Below are 21,408 nucleotides of genomic sequence, written 5' to 3' on the forward strand. Positions count from 1 at the left end.
CGTTTGGTAGATTAGTTGAATGTGATATCTCATTTTCTATTTGTTGTGACTTTTCGTGGTGTGGAAGTGAGTGACACACACACACACACACAGAGAGAGAGAGAGAGAGAGAGAGAGAGAGAGAGAGAGAGAGAGAGAGAGAGAGAGAGAGAGAGAGAGAGAGAGAGGTGGGGGTCGTCGTATAAATATTTGGCATTGTCACCGATTTAACAATGCAGTGGAACCAAACACGAATTGCCTTTTCTGGACAATAAAAATCAGTTATATTTAACTCTTTCCTTACCGATCATTTTCAGTATTTTCCCAAAATGGCAGACTTACTTAGCAGAATAACAAGCTCTCTACAAAACAACTTTATGTTCTTATTGATTAAACAAAGATCATTCTTCAAAGTTTGTGATTTTCATTTTAAATCTGAATAAGTAAAACGTATATTGTATCGTAACAAATGTGACAATTTTGCAGCAGGTGGTACGGAGAGGGTTCAGTCAAATCCTGACATACAATACCCTTCAATAGTCGTAATGAAGCATAATAACGCAGTAACTGGTTTAAAACTATCAGAACAATGGCGGACGCCCTTATGAAATACTTCTCCAACGAGTATAAAAGTGTATCCAGAGAAGAATTGCATTATAAATCTGATCAAGCTTTGACCTTTATACATTCTGATCACATGACATGTGAAAAAGTTCTAGCCAGCTTGAAGAATAAAGAGTACCGATTTTCTTTGTTTAGAACCAAGCTGCTGGTGCTGGGCGGACATGGCATCAGACTGTTGAATCCTATTGGTAAGACTATCTGAACAAGCAGAACAATCAAATACATATCAAGATGCTCTTGGTACGGCCATGTTGTCTTGTCGTAGATACTGGCGTTTGGATTGGAAGGTCTTTGGTTCACGTACCATTTTGGGCGACGCATGGTTGAGTCCTTGAAAAAGACTTTTTATTCACATTCTCTCACCGTACTCAGGTGTTAAGTGAATACCTGGCAGTTAACAGCATTGTTTCTGTCGGACAAAAAGAATAATCTAATCGCCTCATAACAGTCGTTTTAGTTGTCCAAAGGACTGGTTACATACACACTTCAAAGAAGTTTGTAACCGAAAGGGTAAGGAGACGTAATTTATCGCCTAACTGGCGTCATGTCTCGTCCTACATGTTAAGTGTTGTTGTTGGCTAGGGCAAAGCACTTTAAGTGGACATTGCCCTATATAAAAGCTCGAGTTTCTATTGTTATTGTTGTTCTTGTTGTTGGTGTAGTAGTTATTGTTGCAGTTGTTTTAGGTCCAGAGACCTTTGAATACCATATGATGTATATAGAATATTCAGATTACAATGGCCTTATAAGATCTTAATATTTTGAGTATAGTAATACGCAGAGATTAAAATTTTACAAATAAACCAATTAAATAAATAATTAAATCATTTTATATTTTCAATATGTGTTCGTTTTTTTTTTTTGGGGAAGGGGGGGGGGGGGGTAGCTGAAATTTGGTGAGTCAAAGGAATCAAATACTATCAATTACTTGGCAAGGGGCGTAACTGAATTATCTTTTACTGATGCCCTTTCCTCACGCTTTTAAAAAGTCCTGGGGACTACCAACTACCCCAATAAGGAACAAAAGTGTGATGTCAAAATACTGGTTCCAATCACATTGGAAGTGTAATACCAGTCTTCCGGAGGACTGGATACATACTTGTGAGCAGTCTTTTGACATCACACATTCGTACCCTATTCCCGGCAAGAATGTCGTGTCCAGTAGTATGCTAAAATACGTTATTTATTAAAACCAATGCCATGACATGTGCACAGTCTTTTGACATCACACATTCGTACCCTATTCCCGGCAAGAATGTCGTGTCCAGTAGTATGCTAAAATACGTTATTTATTAAAACCAATGCCATGACATGGGGGGGGGGGGGAACAACGAAGTGGCCGAGTGGTTAAGGCATTGCATTGTGACCCGGAAGGTCCCGGTTCGAGCCCCGCTTCGGGTATTTTCGTTCTTTTTCTTGGGTAAGACTTTTAACCCTCAATTTGCTCACTTTGGACAACATGGGTGATTCCTGTTGACATCAAACATCTTGTCTGATGAATTATCTATATCCCATTGTGGAATGCCTAGGCCACGATATCTTACGATTTATGGCGGAAGGGCATATAAAAAATGCCATGACATAATTCCGTATTCTACTCAATATTTTGGTACATATAGCGCACTATCAACTAAACATTCCCAACTGTATTGTAAATGCAAACCAATAGATGATACGAAATTGACGTCACTCAGCCCGGTGTTATTGTTTATAAACAGCCATTTTAGTTATTAGTTCTCACTACATCGTATCAATCAGACTATATAAACGTTTAGGGTTAGATATGTGTAGTTTTGTGTGTTGATACGTTCCAACCAACATTGAGCCAACATTTCAAAACATCAAAACCCGAGTCTTTCATGAAAGTTTTTGACAGGTTAGAATTTACGTCCTGTTAACTTGAACGCATGACAATCGCTTACAGATCGGAAGGTCCTGGGTTCGAGCCTCGCTCGGCGCATAGTTGAGTTCTTGGAAAAGGCTCTTTACTCACATTCCCTACCGTACTCAGGTGTAAAATAAGTACCTGGTAATTAACAGAGTTATTTCTGCCCGAAAAAAAAGTTTGTTATATCGCCTAACAGGCGTCATGTCACGTCCTAATTGTTAAATGTTGCTGTTGGTTGTAAAGCGCTTTGAGCTCGTTTAGTGGATATTGCGCTATATAAAAGCTCATTTTTTAAATACTGATGACCAGCATACAGTTAGACTAGAAAATATGATAGATCAACTCTGAAAGTCACTAGATAATCAATTAAAGTAGGTTTGTAATCAGACTTTCAGTGAGATAAGAACCAGTTTATTTGACATCACACTTTTGTTTCAATTCAATTCAATGGATTTTACTCATAGTAAAATATAATAATGAAAAGATGAGCTTTTATTTAGTGCAATATCCACTAAACGTGCTTAAAGCGCTTAAATGGGTCCTTGGCCAACAACAACACTTAACATTTAAGACGGGACATGATGCCTGACTTTTAGGTGATATTACAATTTTTTTTGGACGGAGACAACGCTGGTAACAGCCAGGTACTCATTCTACACCTGAGTATGATGAGAGAATGTGAGTTAAGAGATTTTTCCAAGGACTCAACTATGCGCCAAGCGAGGCTCGAACCCAGAACCTTCCGATCCGAAAGCGAGTGTCATACAAAGCCACACATAAACATTGTTCTACATAAACACTGAGAAATCAAATGTAGACATATGAATAAAATTCTGTGTGTAATTCGTAATTGAATTTATACAGCACTAATCGGCATCTATATTAAGTAAGAACATCGCTTACTTTGAAAAGCTTCTTACTTGGAACGATCTTCTTAGGACATAATTTTCTTTAAATATCTTCTACCGCCCCCTTATTGAGTCACCTGGTCCTCCAGGTTGGGGGTTGTCGAATGGTTAACACCCCTTCCGTAAAACTCAAATTGTTACAAAAATGCAGACGGACAAATAAAATGCTTTTTATAGCTTAGGCGACTGAAGAGTTTCTGCGATGACAGAATTCATGAAGGACAATAAACAAAGCCGAAAGGATTAAAGAAGCTGATATAAAGAGAAGTGATAAGACATGGAACGAGATAAAAAAGTTCGGTCAGGATAGAGAAGGATGGAAATTGTTTGTCTGTGGCCTATACTCCCACCCAGGGTGGAAAAGGCAATGATGAAGATGATGATGATCTTCCACCGTTTAATTCAAATACTTCCTAGTTAATTAGAAGACGTTGGAGCGTCTTTAGAAATATTTTGCTCACTTTTAAAGAAACTCTTAACAAAAGTATATATGTTGAGAGTAATGAGGAATGATGTTACTGCAGAATTTACGAACAACGCGCCATAGAGTCACTCACAAGTTAATTCTCTTTTGTCTTATTTTCCAAACAACACGAACGTCCTGGAGACCAACAAAGGAAATAAATTAAAGATCACCAGATGTTCTACGAATATTTGACAGAATTCATTTATCCAACGTCCTGCCAGGACATGGAATGCACTTGATTTTAATTTTAAAAAGGCTGAAACAATAAGTGGTTTCAAAAATGCAGTTAGAAATTTCCATGCCTTGAAGTACATATACTATGAATGAGATTTATTGTTCAGAAATATGCTTATGATCAACAGGTCTGTGGTGAAATATATTTATAATTCACTAATTTGACCATTTGTATCTAAGACTTTGTGTATTTATAATGTTCATGCTTCATTTTAAGATTGGTTTTCCAAAACTCCCTTACTCCGTTTTTTTTTCATTTTGAGATATTGTTTACTTTATTTTAAAAATACGCTTCACCCCCAATTGGTGTCTAACAGATTACATGGATGTGATTAACTCATTTTCCACCAGGGTATGACTTCATATTTCTTCATTGTGTTGATTTTCTAGGCGTCAACAATACTTTGCACATTACATCAGGTTTAAGAAAGAATCTGATCCTTGCCTCTATCATCGACAGCTTCATCTTCCTCAAAGACTTCTTTAATCTTCACCCCCTTTGTCTCGGGCAGTTTGATTACAAGAAGACTGCAAAACAAACTCAATGACCCCATCAATCCGTAGCGGACATACAGATCACGTGAGTCATTTGGGATTAATATTGGAGCAATAACAGCACCTGTTTGACCAAAACAGGTCCCAAAACCCATCGCATTACTTCGGACAACGGTAGGATAGATTTTAGTAATTAAAACTACAATACAACGACTAGTGGCACCAAGATTTACTTTGGCTAAAATAACTAAAATCGCCGATCCAGTATCTCTAACATCGGCTGGAGCCCAGAGTCCAAGTCCTGTGGCTGTAAGAAGAGACATTCCACAGACTGACAAAAAAAAAACATAAATGATTTTTTCCTACCAATTAGATTTTGGAGCATCATTGGGAATATAGAAAAAGGAATATCCGCAGCAAAGAACATGATCAAATTTAAATACAAATTTCCGTGCATGGACTTTATGCTGAAGACAATACCATTGACGACCAACATCACAGAACACCAAATAAATCCAATGATACAGGTTTTTACTCGATAACCCTTCCTGAACAAATCTAGAACTGTGTGGACACGTTGACCATTCAGCCTATTTTTCGACTGGTCAATTTTAGAAACCATATTTTGGCTGAAATCATCTAACGATATATTCGCTTTATTAACTCGTGTAACCTTTTGCACCGCCTTAAAAAAATTCCTTGCTTTGTTTTTTACTTCTAACCATCTCAAACTTTCCGCCACCCACAAGGCAGGAATACAAGCTGTGATGTAACATAAGCCGTTTGTTAAGTGTATTGTTTTCCAGTTTTTACTAAGCATGGCAGACACAGCTAAAACTAGTCCACCTGTTTGCCAGGAAGGAATTCAGACAACAGTTGCCCGCCATTTTGACGTCATGAACTCAGAGGAATACGTATTAAGTTGGATGAAAAGGCATGCCATCAGTATCCCTAAAACTAATCTTATAACAAGATAAATTAACCAATACGTAGAGAATATCGCAATGATATTTAAGACGCCGGCTAGAGCAAGAGGAATATAGAGTTGTCTTTTTTCTTCCAAAAGTATCGCCCAGTTGTCCTGCCATTAAGATCCAACGATTTCCCCAATCATTGTACAGAAATAATAAGGGATGGAACCCAACTTTTGTCACACAGTAAACCCCACTCGGTTACAATTGTGGATGCTTCACGATCAAATTCGATATTTTGGCAAACTTTGAATAGTTCACACGAGCCTTTACTATAAGCGTTTGATGTTTGATAGTGTTGAGAAGAATGTATCTTGTAAATGTCTTGTGTTGTATTGCCTTCCATCAGGTTCGTTGTGCCATTGTTGTCCAAACATTTCCATCCAGGGTTGTAGTTTCCAAATGCCATGAACATCATGGTATATGACGTCAGAATATCCGGTATCACTTTCACTAATAGGATAATCAATACTTGAAATAGGCCACACCCTCCTTCTTGAATCACGTGATCTGCTTTGCCTGTGTTGAATAGAGTAAATAGAAAAAACAACAACAAAAATTAACAACATCTGATCATTTTTAGCTTTATTTGACGAACTCGGCGAGCAAACCAGTTCTGTAATAATAATATTAGTGTTTGGGCAAGCATGGAACGTCTACTGCTCGAATTGGTCGAACGGTTTGGTCTAAACGGTTCCAAATAATCGAGCATTGAGCTCATCAAGACTTCCGTCAAAACATAGCTCCTTATACAAGTCATTGAAGTCTTGGGTTCGTTAAAATCAAACATTATACTCCCTCTCTCTCTCTCTCTCTCTCTCTCTCTTCTCTCCTCCCCTCTATATCTCTCTCTCCTCTCAATCTCCCCCTTATTTGATTTAACGTATCGGGATGACGATTCAGGCGGATAAGGGGACAGAGACCAAACTGTAAACAGAGACTTCCTCTTCCACGGACAGGCGACGAGTGATATTGATTCACCCTCTCCTTACCACCCATAAGAAAATCGTCAGATTCGTTACGATGCAGCCACCGATTTTCTTATTCTGATTCATAAAAACTCGACATTGTGATGCAGGGCTAATTTTGCTGGACAAAATCGGGAATATAATCGTTACTATTTTGTATGAAAACTCTATTTTTGTGTTGGGTGAGTGTGAAGTTTCGGGTAAAATTCTGAAAAAAGCTAATGAGGAGATAGTTAACGTCTTCTCTTCACCGTGGTAGCTGACTGGACATGAACTACTCGCTCGCTCGTGACGTTACGGCTCGGTGTTCGAAATGCTCGTCCCAACCCTAGATTACACATATGTGATCCACCGTCTCAAAACGGTATTATGTCGGAACGAACCAGATGCTTAAAAGCCGAATTTATTGTTAAACTGGTCAAAATTATAAATTGTTAGCATTAGCACCCTAACATATGGTATCCATTCTCGTCAATAAAACATACAAACCCAACACAAGACTGATATTTCTGGCTATAAATTCAATTTTCAACATTTTAACCAACCCGACTTAATACCGTTTTAAGGCGAATGGTCACATATTATGCTTTGTCGATTGACTTGCATGACAAAAGTGTTCCTCAAAATATTTTACTGGGCCGGAGAGAGAGCGTGACTCTACCGTATGTGCTGTGCTGTTTTGCACTTTATAAAAGTGGTTTCATACTCTATGTCTATCTTCAGCCGCTATCCCGGACTTCTTGAGGTCACGGGTTCAGCACACACAAACGCCACAAAGTTAGCTGGCCAGCATTTAAGCTTAATAGTCAATATTTTCAACACAAACACAACAGTCGTATAGTAGTCTTTGCTAACTAAAAGCATGGTTCTAACCAAAACATCGTTTTAAAACAAAACGCAGATCACGTTTAATTGATAATACTCTTCAACAGTCGAAACGTCACTTCCTTCCTAATGACGCATGGTAACTTAGCAACACTTGCTCTAAAATATGGGAACAATGGCGGACGCCGTATGAAATATTTCTCCGGCGAGCATAAAAGCGTATCCAGAGGAAAAAACCCCCATTAATTTGATCATGTTTTGACTTTTACACATTCTGATCACAAAGTATATGAAAAGTTCTAGCCAGCATGAAGAATAAAAAGTAATGATTTTCTTTGTTTAGAACCAAGATGGCCGCCGTTGCCGGGCGGCGTGACATCAGACTACTGAATCCAATTGTGGGTTGTGATCAATAATTCAACCAGTGGAATCATTTATTGTTTCTTTGAGCACTGCTAACAACAAATCACCTTTTACTTTAGCTTGATGTTCGTCGTCTTCTTTTGTGACGCAATTGATTCGTCCGCATCGGACCTTTAGTTTACGAAGGCCACGACAGTATCCGCTATCATATCGAGGGTATTGTTGAATTTGAAGCCTTCGAAGGACATGGGGTTACGGTCTAGGATTGAATCAAAGTGTACAGTAAGACAGACCTTATACAAGGTAACTCCAATGCTGAGCATAATCTCATTGGAACTTTGGAGGACAATGTCATGCTTATGAAACAAAAATCTACAGGATGCGCAGTTGTGTTTGGCATATGGTATCGTAAGATCGATATATCGATATGAATGCCAATGTTTAATCAAATCGATTTCAACATGCTATATCGATATCGAAATATAACATGCTCACATTTTACTAGAGCTGTTATAGATGGCCATGTGCATGGCCAAAATTGACCAAAGAGGGAATCGCTTTTATTTCCATTTCTTAAAAATTCCCTAGTTTTGTAGATTTTTTTTGTTTATCAAAACCGAAGAGTATTTCAATGGGGTTCTATTCGTGGGGTTCTATTCGGTAACTTTTGAAGTTGAAATTGACAACGAGGAACTCTAGTCATCTGGCAGTCCAACGCCGTAAAGCTCTAAAGATGAAACAAAAACAAATTCCTCAGTTCATTTCTTGTTTTTCTTGACTCATAATGATGGAGACAAAAAAAGACATGATGATAAATGATGATCATACATATTCCTTTTTATCAAAAATGTTATTTTAAGACAATCTAAGAAAACATGACTTAAATGTCTTTCTCCATAATTTGGAGTTATGTCACTTTGTTAATTAATGTTAAAAATCAAACAATATTTGATCAACTTCTAATAATTTAAACGTTAACTCTCTCGAGTCGTTTTGAATGGAATTTAGAACAAATTTGTTAGATTTTCAATCATGGTGAACTCGAGAGAGTTAAAGTGACATTTCATCAGTAAGTCATCTCCGACATAAAACCGGATTCACGGGTGGTGTCACATATAGAACCCGTCATCTCCAAACGGTATGTTATCGGGATGGACCCGATGGTTACAAGCCGTGACTTTAATGATTAGATGACCAGAAATGGTGAGATTTTACTTTGTATTCCTTTAAGACACAATATCTATTCTCCTCAATGGGTTAAAGTGGCTCAGTGGTACGGTCTTTGCTTCGTACCCAAAAGGTACCGAATTCGATCACCCGCCGCTGCCCTGTGTGGCTTTGATCAAGTCACCTCGACCTAGGTCAATTTACGGCGCTGAACTGCGTCTGACGCCTGTGTTATTCCAGTCCTCCCTTGGCTTGGATCCTAGAGACAAATTCCCCTATGGGATGAAGAAAGGGAATTTTATTTTATTTTATTTTATTTATTTAAAACACACAACCCTAAGCAGGCGATCTCACTAAAAGCCAATACCAGTATCTAAATCACACCGTTATAAGACTGGGGGTCACATATTGGTGGTTAGTATAAAAATTACCTGAAATTTCCATCGTTCTGATTTAGCCTTAGCTCTGACTGGTAGGTGCCACTCATTTCAACAGTCCATACTTCTGAAAAATTAGTAAAGAAGGTACAAGGAAGGGGCTGATGGTGGTGGTGGTGGGGGGAGGGTGCGTGGTGGAGATGGGGGAAGGTGGTTGTATTGGTAGGGGAACTGGTGGTGGTGGTAGTTGGAGGGGTGGTGATGGTGGGGGAGGGTGCTGGTAAGGGAGTTGGGGGTGTGGTGGTGGTTGTCGGGGGGACGGGTGGTGATTGTTGTGGGGGGACGGGTGGTGGTTTTAGGAGAGGTGATGTTGATGGTGGTGGTGGTGTAGAGTTTTTAGTGGTTGTAGTGGGGCTGGTGGTGGTGTTGGGAGGGGTGACATAAATTAAACAATCAAATATTTGACATCCAGCCACAGAAATAATTAGTCATTTGTAAAACTTCTTGTTCCAACCAATAGTGGGCAGACTACAGTACTCTTCAAAAACAAAACAAATCATTTAAAAATAAATTTTGGCCAGATAACTCGTCCTTCAAATATTGATCGATTCTAATTACCCTCGTCTTGTCAAAATTTCTCAAGAAATGTATTCAAACGGGTTGATCAAACAACGGTGTTTATTATCTCCCCTTATGTTTTGGGAAAAACCCGTTTTTACATAATACCATAAAGGTCATTCTACCTTCGGCAAGCATCCGGTTTGACTAAAAATAGATTTTGACGGTAACTGAGTCCTGATCACCATGAGAATTCCTTACGTCATTTCTCATTAAATTCCAAACAAAAATCATTGATAATTTTAAATCCCAATTACAACACAGATCACTAACCAATTTTGTTCACAGTCCAAGTCCCCTATCTCAACACTACATATATTTTGGTTATATTATATTCTATACAACTTAATCGAAAATCTTCATTATGTGAAAACTAGATTTCTGGGACTGAAGTACTTTTAGCACTAGGCTCTTCAATCATTAATTTTTTTTTGCTTAATAGCCAATCAAGGGATTTGAATTAACGACTGTTTTCTACATACCATCTGCTACATTTCGATATTACTTGGTTGTCACCTTTATCACATTCACCCGCCAGTTTATAACACTGTAATGAAAAACTGACTGCACATTGTTTTATCTTCCATTGCATTTAAAACAAACCTATTCCATTCCATAGACCATCAACTCATATCATATATTTCTATTGAGCGTATCAAATTTAAAAATGATATTCGAATACACGTACGTAATACATAATGTCAATGTAGCCTTTCCCTGTTTAATACCATCTTTAACAGAAAACACGTAACTGCTAATATACTTTAAACATAGACTTGTGAATATATAAATGCTTCGCAGTTTTGTTTACCATTCTCTTTTACTCATTATGCCTCAGTATGGTTACCATGGCTACCTACAAGCAAAGCCAACCTGCGGCTCTGTGGTCTAGTGGTATGACACTCACTTTCGGATCGGAAGGTCCTGGTTTCGAGCCTCGCTCAGCGCATAGTTGAGTCTTTGGAAAAGGCTCTATACTCTCACCGTAATCAGGTGTAAAATGAATACCTGGCCGTTAACAGCATCGTCTTTGTCCGAAAAAAAATTGTAATAACGCCTAACAGGCGTCATATCCCGTCCTAAATGTTAAATGATGCTGTTGGCCAGGGAACCCTTGTAAACCGCTTTGAGCACGTTTAGTGGATATTGCGCTATATACAAGCTCAATTTCAATTTTCAATTACAAGCAAATTCAACTTATTTTCGAGTTCTTGTTCTTCCTGTATGTTTTGTAGCGATTGTGATGTGATAGATTCCATTACAGCTTATTTCATGTATCGGTAAGCGTGCCAACATCTTGTATGGGATCTGAATAAACAATGTCGGACGTAGCCCCATGGAAAAAGTAACATACGGAGAAATGTCAGGTGACCCAGGCGTCGGAAACAAATCAAAGGCATATAGATAGAATGAAGTTGACGCCACTCGGGTCTTTGTTATTGTTTTTTGTCGTCCGCGTGTATGAGTAATTTTTACTTAACTGTATTAACCAGACTATAAACGTTTAAGGTTACACTTAGTTTTGTGTGTTGGTCCGTTTTACTCCGGATGGCAATGTTGTGAGATTCTTAGCCAAGCGCACACTATATATATGACACCCCATTGGAACAATTGAAGGAAAGGAGAGAGAAGAATAAACTAATTATATTATTTTAGAGAGGCCAGAAAAAGCAGGTCCAGTTGCCAATACAGTACAGGGCCTCCAACCGAACAAGAGGAAAACTAGCAAATTTATGTTGTCACAATCTAGAGTGGACTGCCATCTCCTTTCGTTCCTGCCTTTAACTATAAGACTGTGGAACAACTTGGACAGTTCCCTGTAAAATAATTGTGAATACTGAGCTGATGAGTCTTCCACGAGGAAGTTTCAGCTTGTAGAAGAAGAAGAAGAAGAAGAAGAAGAAGAAGAAGAAGAAGAAGAAGAAGAAGAAGAAGAAGAAGAAGAAGAAGAAGAAGAAGAAGAAGAAGAGGAAGAAGAAGAAGAAGAAGAAGAGGAAGAAGTGAGTTAGGTACTGGAAATGTAATTTATCGATACCAATATGATACTTGACAAGTTCTTTTCCCTTATTGTCTGACCGGTAATCAGAAGGTCTGAGGTTCGATCCCCAGTCGAGGTCGACTGTTTTTTTGGGATGGCTTTTATTTTTTGTATTTTTCTTTCTTGCTATGTCTGGCACCTTTCATACACACTTGTTCAGTTCTTTATCTTACACCAGTGCCTGCTCCTGCCTTTCCTAATTTGATATACGTAGTTACCTTAGAACCAACTCAAGGTTCCGATTTTTCATCCTCATGATCCTAAAATCAATTTTAAACGTCCTATACAACCCTACAAAATACCGTTTTGAGGCGGCGAGTCACATTTTTGCGGACAAAGACAACGCTGTTAACGGCCAGGTACTGATTTAATACCTGACTACGGTGAGAGAATGGGGCTAAAGGGCCTTTTCCAAGGATTGAGCAATGCGTCGCTCAGAGCGGGTCTCGAACCCTGGAGATTCCAATCCGAAGTCGAGTGTCATACTACAAGACCAAATAGCCGAATAAGTGGCCATATTTAAACTCGGCTCAGGTGTGAATGAGTACCTGTCTATAGGCAGTTAGTGAGCGAATATATAAGAGCTTTAAAACGAAAAAGGAGGCCTAACAGTTGACAAGTACTGGATGAGATGGACACACCCGGGAAATAAATGAAACATTATAAGTCGTAATGAGCAGGGTAAATCATTGGAAGAGCGCTTCAGAAATGTTCACATTTATTTATTTATTTATTTATTTACTTATGTATTTATATATCTAATTATATATGTATTTCTTTCTTTCTATCATTATATATATATATATTATATATATATATATATATATATATATATATATATATATATATATATATATATATATTAGATTATTATTATTATTTTTTAATTTATTACCAACGAAATTAAACCTGGGTATTATCCACCCGAAACCATCACACTGAAAGCATCGTAGGGGCAATAATAATACTTAATGCCATAAATAGATGAAAGCTGTTGAAAACTTAGTGTAGATCTGAATTCCGTAAAGTAATTAAGTGAATACATTATTTCGAATGCAACGATTTGCGTAAAAACGCCAAATTGACAACTTTTTACAGTGTCCAGATTGGCTGTTTTTGAGAGTGTCAGTGTCGTCGGTACGTATTTTATGATATCTGTTTGACTCAACGAATTTCCAAACTGACTTTAAATTATAAAAGGAAATCAAGTTATCTGTTTATCTATCTGTAAAAAAGACATTTCTAATTTTCAAATCTTTCAGTAGAGTTGTGCGCCGTATCATTTTTTTATTGACTCAAATAAGCACAATGTTCTCCACAATGCTATATTTTATAAAGAAAGGATATATATATATATATATATATATATATATATATATATATATATATATATATATATATATATATATATATATATACATTCCCCTTCTACAAATGTGGCTATGCCAACTTTTGATTCAATATGTAACCTATTCATTTTCCAAAGAGTTTTGAGCCAGAAGAGAGGAGGGTGTGACGTCATAACTTTTCCTCCCTTATTCATGTACATCTACGATTATGGAAATAAACAAATAAACAGGTGTTTTCTGTTTCTAGAAAAATATGAAAAAAAAAGGAATAAGCATTGGAAATTAAGGTGTGGATTAGATGTGTAAATTTACCACAAATTACGACAAGCTACAAATGAAATTACAGTTACTATGAACAACGTGTTTGGAATTCAATTCATAGCCACAAACATGAAACTTGGGATTAGTTTTTCTTCGTGATCCCAGAGAATAAATTATATTTCTTTTATTGCAAACCAGTCTATGGTCGTATTTCTTATTATTTTATTTTTATATTAACTTATCGGGTTCTTTATCCTGACATAATACCCTCTCGAGGCACTGGTCACATATAATAGTAATACAAAGCTGCTACAGGCTGTGGACTTCAAAATGTAATAAACATAAATGAATATTATTACAGCTTCAAATAGAACAAAATGCCAAACACGGTATGGACTTTTCGGGCTCAAAACCCTTCTTCGGCCAACAAAAAAAACCCGCATAAAAATCATAAATACATTAATAAATTCCAGATTTTGCCTAATTATATTGATAGCTGAAAAAGGGTTTTGTCTTAGGTATTTTGTTCTTTTTTTTTTTGAAGCTGTTATATTATTGATCTATTCTTTATTACATGTCACACATTACGTTAGATCGTTCGATCCAAGTTAAAATGTTATGCAAGGAATTGCTTGACCGGAACGTTGAATTGGATCAATCTCTTACTAAATGCGATAGTCAAATTAAGCTTTTGTATTGTGACAATCAATTCATTAGTTAAATTTTAAAGTTGCATTTTCACAATTTAGATGTAGAAATTGCAAGTTGTTTTTTTTTCAAAATTTATTTTGAGACTTACGGAGGCAATTATTTCTCTTGTTTACAGAAAAATACCCTTGAAATTTCCCCTGGTGATATTAACGTGTCCACTATGTTGCATGAATGTGATTACTAATTTTCCATCAGGGTATGGCTTAATATTTCTTCATTGCCGTGTTTATCTAGGCGTCAACAAAACTTTGAACGTTACAACAGGTTTAAGAAAGAACCTGATCCTTGCCTCCATCGGCGACAGCTTCATCTTCCTCAAAGACTTCTTTTATCTTCATCCCCTTTGTCTCAGGCAGTTTGATTACAAGAAGACTGCAAAACAAACTCAATGTCCCAATCAATCCGTAGCGGACATACAGATCACGTGAGTCATTTGGGATTAATATTGGAGCCATAACCGCACCTATTTGACACGAGAGGCCCCCAAAACCCATCGCAATACTTCTGACAACTGTAGGATAGACTTCAGTAGTTAACATTATAGTGCAACGAATAGTGGCAGCAATAAATAATTTGGCCAAAGCAACAAAAATCACCGATCCGGTATTTCCAAAATCGCCTGGAACCCAGAGCCCACATGCTGTGGCTGCAAAAAGACAAACGGCAGCGACTGACATAAAAACCGTCACTGATTTCGTTCTTCCGATGATATTTGGGAGAGTCATTGGAAGAACTGAAAAGGGGATGTCTCCAACAAAGAGCACGATCAAATTAAGATAGAAATTTCCAACCATAGCTTTTGTGCTAAAGACAATACCATTCATTATAAAGACTACAGACCACCAAAGAAATCCTATAATACAAGTATTTACTCGATAGTCTTTCCTGAACAAATCCAGAACCGTGTAGACACGACGATCTTTCAATCCCCCTCGAGACTGGTCATTTTTTGACACACAACTTAGGCTGACACTTTCTAACGATACCGTCGCTTTATTTACCCCTATTATCTTCTCCGCCGCCAAATTAAATTTTCTATGTTTGTTTTTCACTTCTAACCATCTCAAACTTTCCGGCACCCACAAGGCAGAAATACAAGCTATGATGAAATATAAGCCGTTTGTTACTTGAATTGTTTTCCAGTCTTTACTAAGCATGGCGGACACACCTAATACAAGCCCACCTGTTTGCCAGGAAGGAATCCCGACAGCGGTTGCCCGCCATTTTGACGGCATGAACTCTGATGAATATGTGCTAAGCAGATTGGCGAGGCAAGCTAACATTACTCCTATTATGAATCGTATTACAATATAAGCAAACCAATAAGTAGAGAATATTGCAACGATATTTAAGATGCCGGCTAGAGCAAGAGGAATGTAAAACGTCTTTTTTCTTCCAAAAGTATCGCCCAGCTGCCCTGCTACTAAAGATCCAGCGAGTGTCCCAGCCATTTGTACAGAAATGATAAGGGATGGGACCCAACTTTTATCACAGAGCAAACCCCACTCGGTTACAATCGTCGACGATTCTGGGTCAAATTCGATATTTTGGCAAGTTTCGAAAAGTTCACACGAGCCTTCACTGCTGGATTCAGAAGAATTTATCATGTAAATGTCTTGTGTAGTATTTCCTTCCATCAAGTTATGTGTGTCATTGTGATCAAGGCATCTCCATCCAGGGTTGTAGTTTCCAAAGGCCATAAAGGAATTGGAGAAAGACGTGCCCATTTCCGGTATTACTTTCACAAAAATAACCACCAGTATTTGGAATAGGCCGCATCCACCCTCTTGGATCACGTAATCGGCTTTGCCTGTGTTAGATAGAGTAATTTGAAAAATTGCAATTAGTTTAAGATATGATGATGAACTCGACGACCGACCAAGGTCCATGTGCTTTTAGTTAGCGAAAGAATGGTAGCTTTAGATTACAAATTGAGGTCTTTGAAATGTTGTTCTTCTAAGAAATGTTGCAACAGATTGCACCAGACCGTCAAATCACGCTTTCATGATGAGGCCGTCGTTGAAGTTCAACTCCTAGTAAGAGTTGAATGGATGCTCCAGGTGGCATCAGTAAGAGCATTAACCCCCTCCTTACCAACTATAGGAAAATCGTCGCATTCGTTACGATACAAACAACATTTTTCATATTCACATTTCTTTTGTACATTATAAAATTTTAAGAAAATGAACAGTATGTTGTAGAGCATGTTTTGCTAAAGAAATTGTGTGTCGCAAGAATTTTACTAGATCTACTATTATGTCTGAGTGATAAAAAATCTATTTTTGTGTTAGTTGGATTTAAAAGTTTTGGGAAAAATCTTGAAAATGGATGGCTGTTAGGGAGAGAGTTAAACTCGACCTCGTTGTTTTGCGAGGAAATATGATGAGCATCACCACAACAGGAACTTAGACAGTCATGGTATGAATGAAATGATGATGTAGAAGACTAGAATTAGTTGCAATGATCTGTTTTGTTTTTGTTCAGCCAAGCCTAATTTAGAAGTTGTCTTTTGGTCTTCTAAGTTCCCAATTTATCTTCGCCAATATTTAATTAAGCATCGATATTACATTAATTTGATTATAACACATATTCTTAGGTCAGTAACACGTTATTCTTCTTCTTCTTCTTCTTCTTCTTCTTCTTCTTCTTCTTCTTCTTCTTCTTCTTCTTCTTCTTCTTCTTCTTCTTCTTCTTCTTCTTCTTCTTCTTATTATTATTATTATTATTATTATTATTATATTATTATTACAATAATAATAATGATAATAACATATATTATTATTATTATTATTATTATTATTATTATTATCATTATTATTATTATCATTATTATTATTATATTATTTATTATTATTATTATTATTATTATTATTATTATTATTATTATTATTATTATTCACTTTGTTTCAGTATATCATTATCGTTGCTGCTAGAAGCTAAAATAATAAATAACAATGTGAAACTCACCTTAACAACGCCAGTATCATACATTATCTCATTTGTCTGGAGTGTTTCATTCATCATTATAGATAAAGGGGAAACCCGAAACGTCCACATTATCTTTTTTCGTTTATCAATTGAAGGTTACATTCAATGTCACATTGTTATTTATTTGTTTTAGTATTCCATTTGGTCACAACGTTATAAGAGCACAAAACATGCGTTTATTCTTTGTTGCCAAGTGTAAAGGGGCGGTGCGGCTTTGCGATACAGTCTTTGCTTCGTACCGGAAAGGTATCGAGTTCGATCACCCGCTTCTGCGTTGTGAGACCTTGAGCAAGTCACCTCGCCCTAACTCAATTTGTGGCGCTGCACTCTTGCTGACGCCTGGGACATCCGTTGGAATAGACCCTAGAGACAAGTTTCCCCTATGGGATGGATAAAGGTAATTTTATTTATGTTAATTATTTATTTAATTTTCTCTTTATATTGATAAGGATTATGATTTACCTGAATATCCCATCATTTTGATTTGCCGCACACGTTAGGGCTTGTCAGATACCTCAACAATTCGAATCGCTGGAAAGGAATGGAAATGGTGGGAAAAGAGGGGGTGGGGGATGAGGTATAATTGAAGAGTAGTTTTTCAAAACTCGCTAACTCCGTTTTTTTCTCATTTTGAGATATTGAGGATTATTTCCCCTAAAATTTCTCACTCGGTCTATTATTTTATCATAATATTTAAACTTCAAATTCACACAAATTTAAGGAAATTCTTGTGTCATTCGATGCTTAAAATAAAGTTTACATTTCAATGTATCTCAAGGATGGCAAATATTTTTAAAAAGTAGAAAAATCGACTTAACGAGTTTTGGAAAACCAGCCTTCAATTGAAAAATATTAGATGAATGGAATAGGGAAAAGTAGGGTGATGTCAAATTACTGGTTCTAATCTCATTGGAAGTATGTAAGCAATCTTCCAGCGGACTGGAAAGTGCAACTGATCTTTTAGTTTCAAAGTGATACCGTCTTAACCCTCTCCTTACCACCTAAGGCAAAATCGTCACTTTTGTTACGACATAATTTACGTTTTTTTTCTTTTTAAGATTGAATTTGTATATCAAAAACTTTGAATAATGATCTTTGTCTAATCAATAAGAACATAAAGTTGTTTTGTAGAGAGCTTGATTGAGTTTAAAATATCCATTTTTCTGCTGTATTATCCGGCTATTTTAGGAAAATGCTGAAAATGATGGGTAAGGAAAGAGTTAATTTTAGTCTACATAAATACCGGCAGTTAATAAAGATAATCCATATTCGCTCTTTTACAACCGACAATCCTGTGAATTTTCCTATGTATTCATTTAATAAAATCGTTATGTCCCTGTATGATACAATTTAATGTAACCTATTCATCGGTAGTCATACGGAGGAGTGGAAACACTCTTCCAGTGAGTTTTAAACCGGAAGAGAGGAAGGTGTGACGTCACGACTTGTCTACCCTATTATTAAAAAAAACAAAACGATTATACTATAACGTAAAAGCAACAATAATATTATCACAAGTCGTTATTTTATAATTTGTAAAAAATAATAATAAAGAATTAAAACCAAAAAACGTAGCGGTTCAAGAATTATTGTTCTCCTCACGCATCTTGTGTTACTAAATACAGATGATTAAGGCCTAATGATATCCTGATATCTAACCACATTCCTGTCGTAATCTGGAAAAACCCATTTTAAAAAATTTGGCCAGAAAACTCACTCGTCCTTCAAATATCGATCGATTTAAATGACACTCATCTTTACAAAAACTCTCAAACCTGGGACTTCGCGAAATCAAATTTCTAAACAAAAATGAGTATATATAACAGGATTAAAAAAGAAAAAAAAAATAAAGGAACGTTTCGGGTTCAAATCGCCTCTTCAGCAAACAACTAAAGCAATGAAAAACATAAATACATTACTAAAATAAAAACACATCGACGGCAGATATTATCCTCGGTCCCAAGGTTTGAGAGTTTATGCCGGTATGAGGGTCATTTAAATCGATCGATATTTGAAGGACGAGTTTTCTGGCCAAATTTTAATTACGACATTTTCACTATTGGAGTAGTTGTCTGGTTTATTCCATAATTTAATGACCACAGTTATATAATGACTTTAACTAAATATCTTTTGTTACAGACCTCGGCTGTTTTTTTATTATCACTTAATACATCGAATCACTTCAATATTCTATTACCAGGAGACCTTCCGCATGTTCCTCGAGGTAAAGGAAATAACCCTAGTATTCCTTTAACTAACCCTTAATGAAGAAAAAAGCCTATTACCTTTCAATAACCCGAATAAAGAAATAAACCCCTAAGACTGTTCTGCACCGCCTCCCAATACTTCCACGACAATAGCTTTAAAATGCTACTAAAAATTTACAAATTCAATAAAGAAACGTCTGACAAAATATCCACGGTGAAAATTACAATGTAGAATGAAGCTACCTCGAAGAACGTGCGGAAGGTCTCCCCTATTATCATGTTATATCAAATTATTCAAATATTAATTTTTGAGATCAAATGAATAATAACTTACTTCATGCAGCTGGTTTTGCATCTGTTCGTTGCATTCAAAATAAAATTATTTCATGTGACAAAAAAAACGGGATTTCAAATATACAGCATATCAAATTCTCAAACTACAAGTCGATGCACGCGTATCGAAATAACATCAGACATAAAAAAGTAATGAAATGCACGTTTAACTCTTTCCTTACCGACCATTTTTAGTATTTTCCCTAAATGGCAGGTTTACCCAGCAGAAAAATTGATTTTTTAAACTCAAATAATCTCTCTACATAACAACGTATGTTCTTAGTAATTAAACAAAGAGCATTCAAATCTGAATAATAATAAAAGGTATATTTTGTCGTAACAAATGTGACGATTTTGCTGTAGGTGGTAAGGAGAGGGTTAATCAGTAACTCAAACAAAACAAGAACGTGTAGACATTTATATACAGTCCTCTCCGGATAATCGCAACACCCTGGAATCAGCAAAAATATTACAATTAACCGAAGTCGAGTTTCCTGTCTACTATTGCAACATTTTACACAAATTATATGGTATACTCCAACCACTTGCTGTAATCGTTGATCTCAGTCCACCACAAATCAATTTGATTGAAATAAAAACTATATGGCAACCCTGTATAGATTTTGCAAAGCAAAATCAGCTTTGATGCAAGTCCACATCTTACTCAGATTTGATTAACTTTAGCCCTTTTGTTCTCAACATTTATAGTAGTCAAAGAGATTAGCCGTGATGAGAGATAGTAAGCTCTCACCAAACTAGTTAGTCACAAGTTACAGTTGTGTCAATCCCAAAACAAAGGATATCGCACACGTCTCTCTTTATAACTGGCATTATTTACCGGTTGTCTAGACTGCCAGCCCCACCGCCTCCTATTTAATGGCCACAGATGACATTACAAACCCATACTGCAAAGGGTCGCCCTATTTTGTCTGTAATAGAGTGGTGACACACTATTGTAACATTAAATCCCGCTCACTCTCGATTCTTCAACCTGTCACGTTTTCATCCATGATAATTTTAATAATATGTTGTTTTCTTGATTTCATGAATTTGTCACTTTTTGAGGGCGAAAATATGTTGCGATTAACCGAAGTTTGTTGCAATTAACTAGGGACTTTTATATAGAATTAATTCCGTTTTTGGGAAATGTTGCGATTAACCGAGTTGCAATTTTCCGGAGTGGACTGTAGTACATTTTTCGGATTCTCCATACCCAATGCGCTTTTTAGTGTTTCATTTCTTCTCCTAGCACGCAGTAAGGTATCGTGCCATTTACATTTTATTTTATAATACCGTTCGTCTGTTAGGAGGAGCGTGACTCAGCGGTATAGTCTTTGCTTCGAATCCGAAAGATATCAAGTTCAAAAACCCGCTGCGTTATGTGGCCTTGAGCAAGTCACCTGACCCCAACTCAATTTGCGGCGCTGCACTGCGTCTGACTTCTGGAATATTCCACTCTTACCTTGATTAAGACCCTGAAGACGAATAGCCTCCCTTGCGTGATGAAATACATCAACACTCTTACATTACTTGTCACTATCTATAGACAAGTACTCATTCATACCAGAGTCGATTGGGATGCTTTGTGTAAAGTGCCTTTTCCAAGTACACAACTTCGGGACCAGAATACTTCAAGAT

At 36.8% G+C, this 21,408-nt stretch overlaps 1 protein-coding gene across 4 annotated transcripts; it reads right to left on the reverse strand.

Annotated features, from left to right (window-relative positions):
• Positions 1 to 3,311: 3,311 nt before the first annotated feature.
• On the reverse strand, positions 3,312 to 19,855 carry LOC144975502 (solute carrier family 22 member 6-B-like). 4 transcript variants are annotated; one of them, XR_013645928.1, is made up of 5 exons: positions 19,772 to 19,846; positions 17,693 to 17,761; positions 14,331 to 16,052; positions 9,320 to 9,392; positions 3,312 to 6,084 (listed from the first exon to the last, which is right to left on the reverse strand). XR_013645928.1 is itself a non-coding variant. In XM_078919665.1 (5 exons), exons 2-5 carry the CDS (start codon positions 17,706 to 17,708, stop codon positions 5,838 to 5,840), a joined length of 963 nt encoding a protein of 320 aa, XP_078775791.1. In that variant the 5' UTR covers positions 17,709 to 17,761; positions 19,772 to 19,855; the 3' UTR covers positions 4,175 to 5,837. The 4 variants fall into 4 exon arrangements, 2 of the variants coding, with proteins under 2 accessions (XP_078775791.1, XP_078775790.1); XR_013645929.1 differs by lacking the exon at positions 19,772 to 19,846 and adding an exon at positions 19,372 to 19,733; XM_078919665.1 differs by having other exon boundaries at positions 4,175 to 6,084; positions 15,426 to 16,052; positions 19,772 to 19,855.
• Between the last annotated feature and the right edge of the window lie 1,553 nt (positions 19,856 to 21,408).

Source organism: Berghia stephanieae, chromosome 6 (assembly GCF_034508935.2).
Source record: "Berghia stephanieae isolate SIO BIC M18660-M18661 chromosome 6, UCSD_Bste_1.3, whole genome shotgun sequence".
Taxonomy (NCBI): Eukaryota; Metazoa; Mollusca; class Gastropoda; order Nudibranchia; family Aeolidiidae; genus Berghia; species Berghia stephanieae.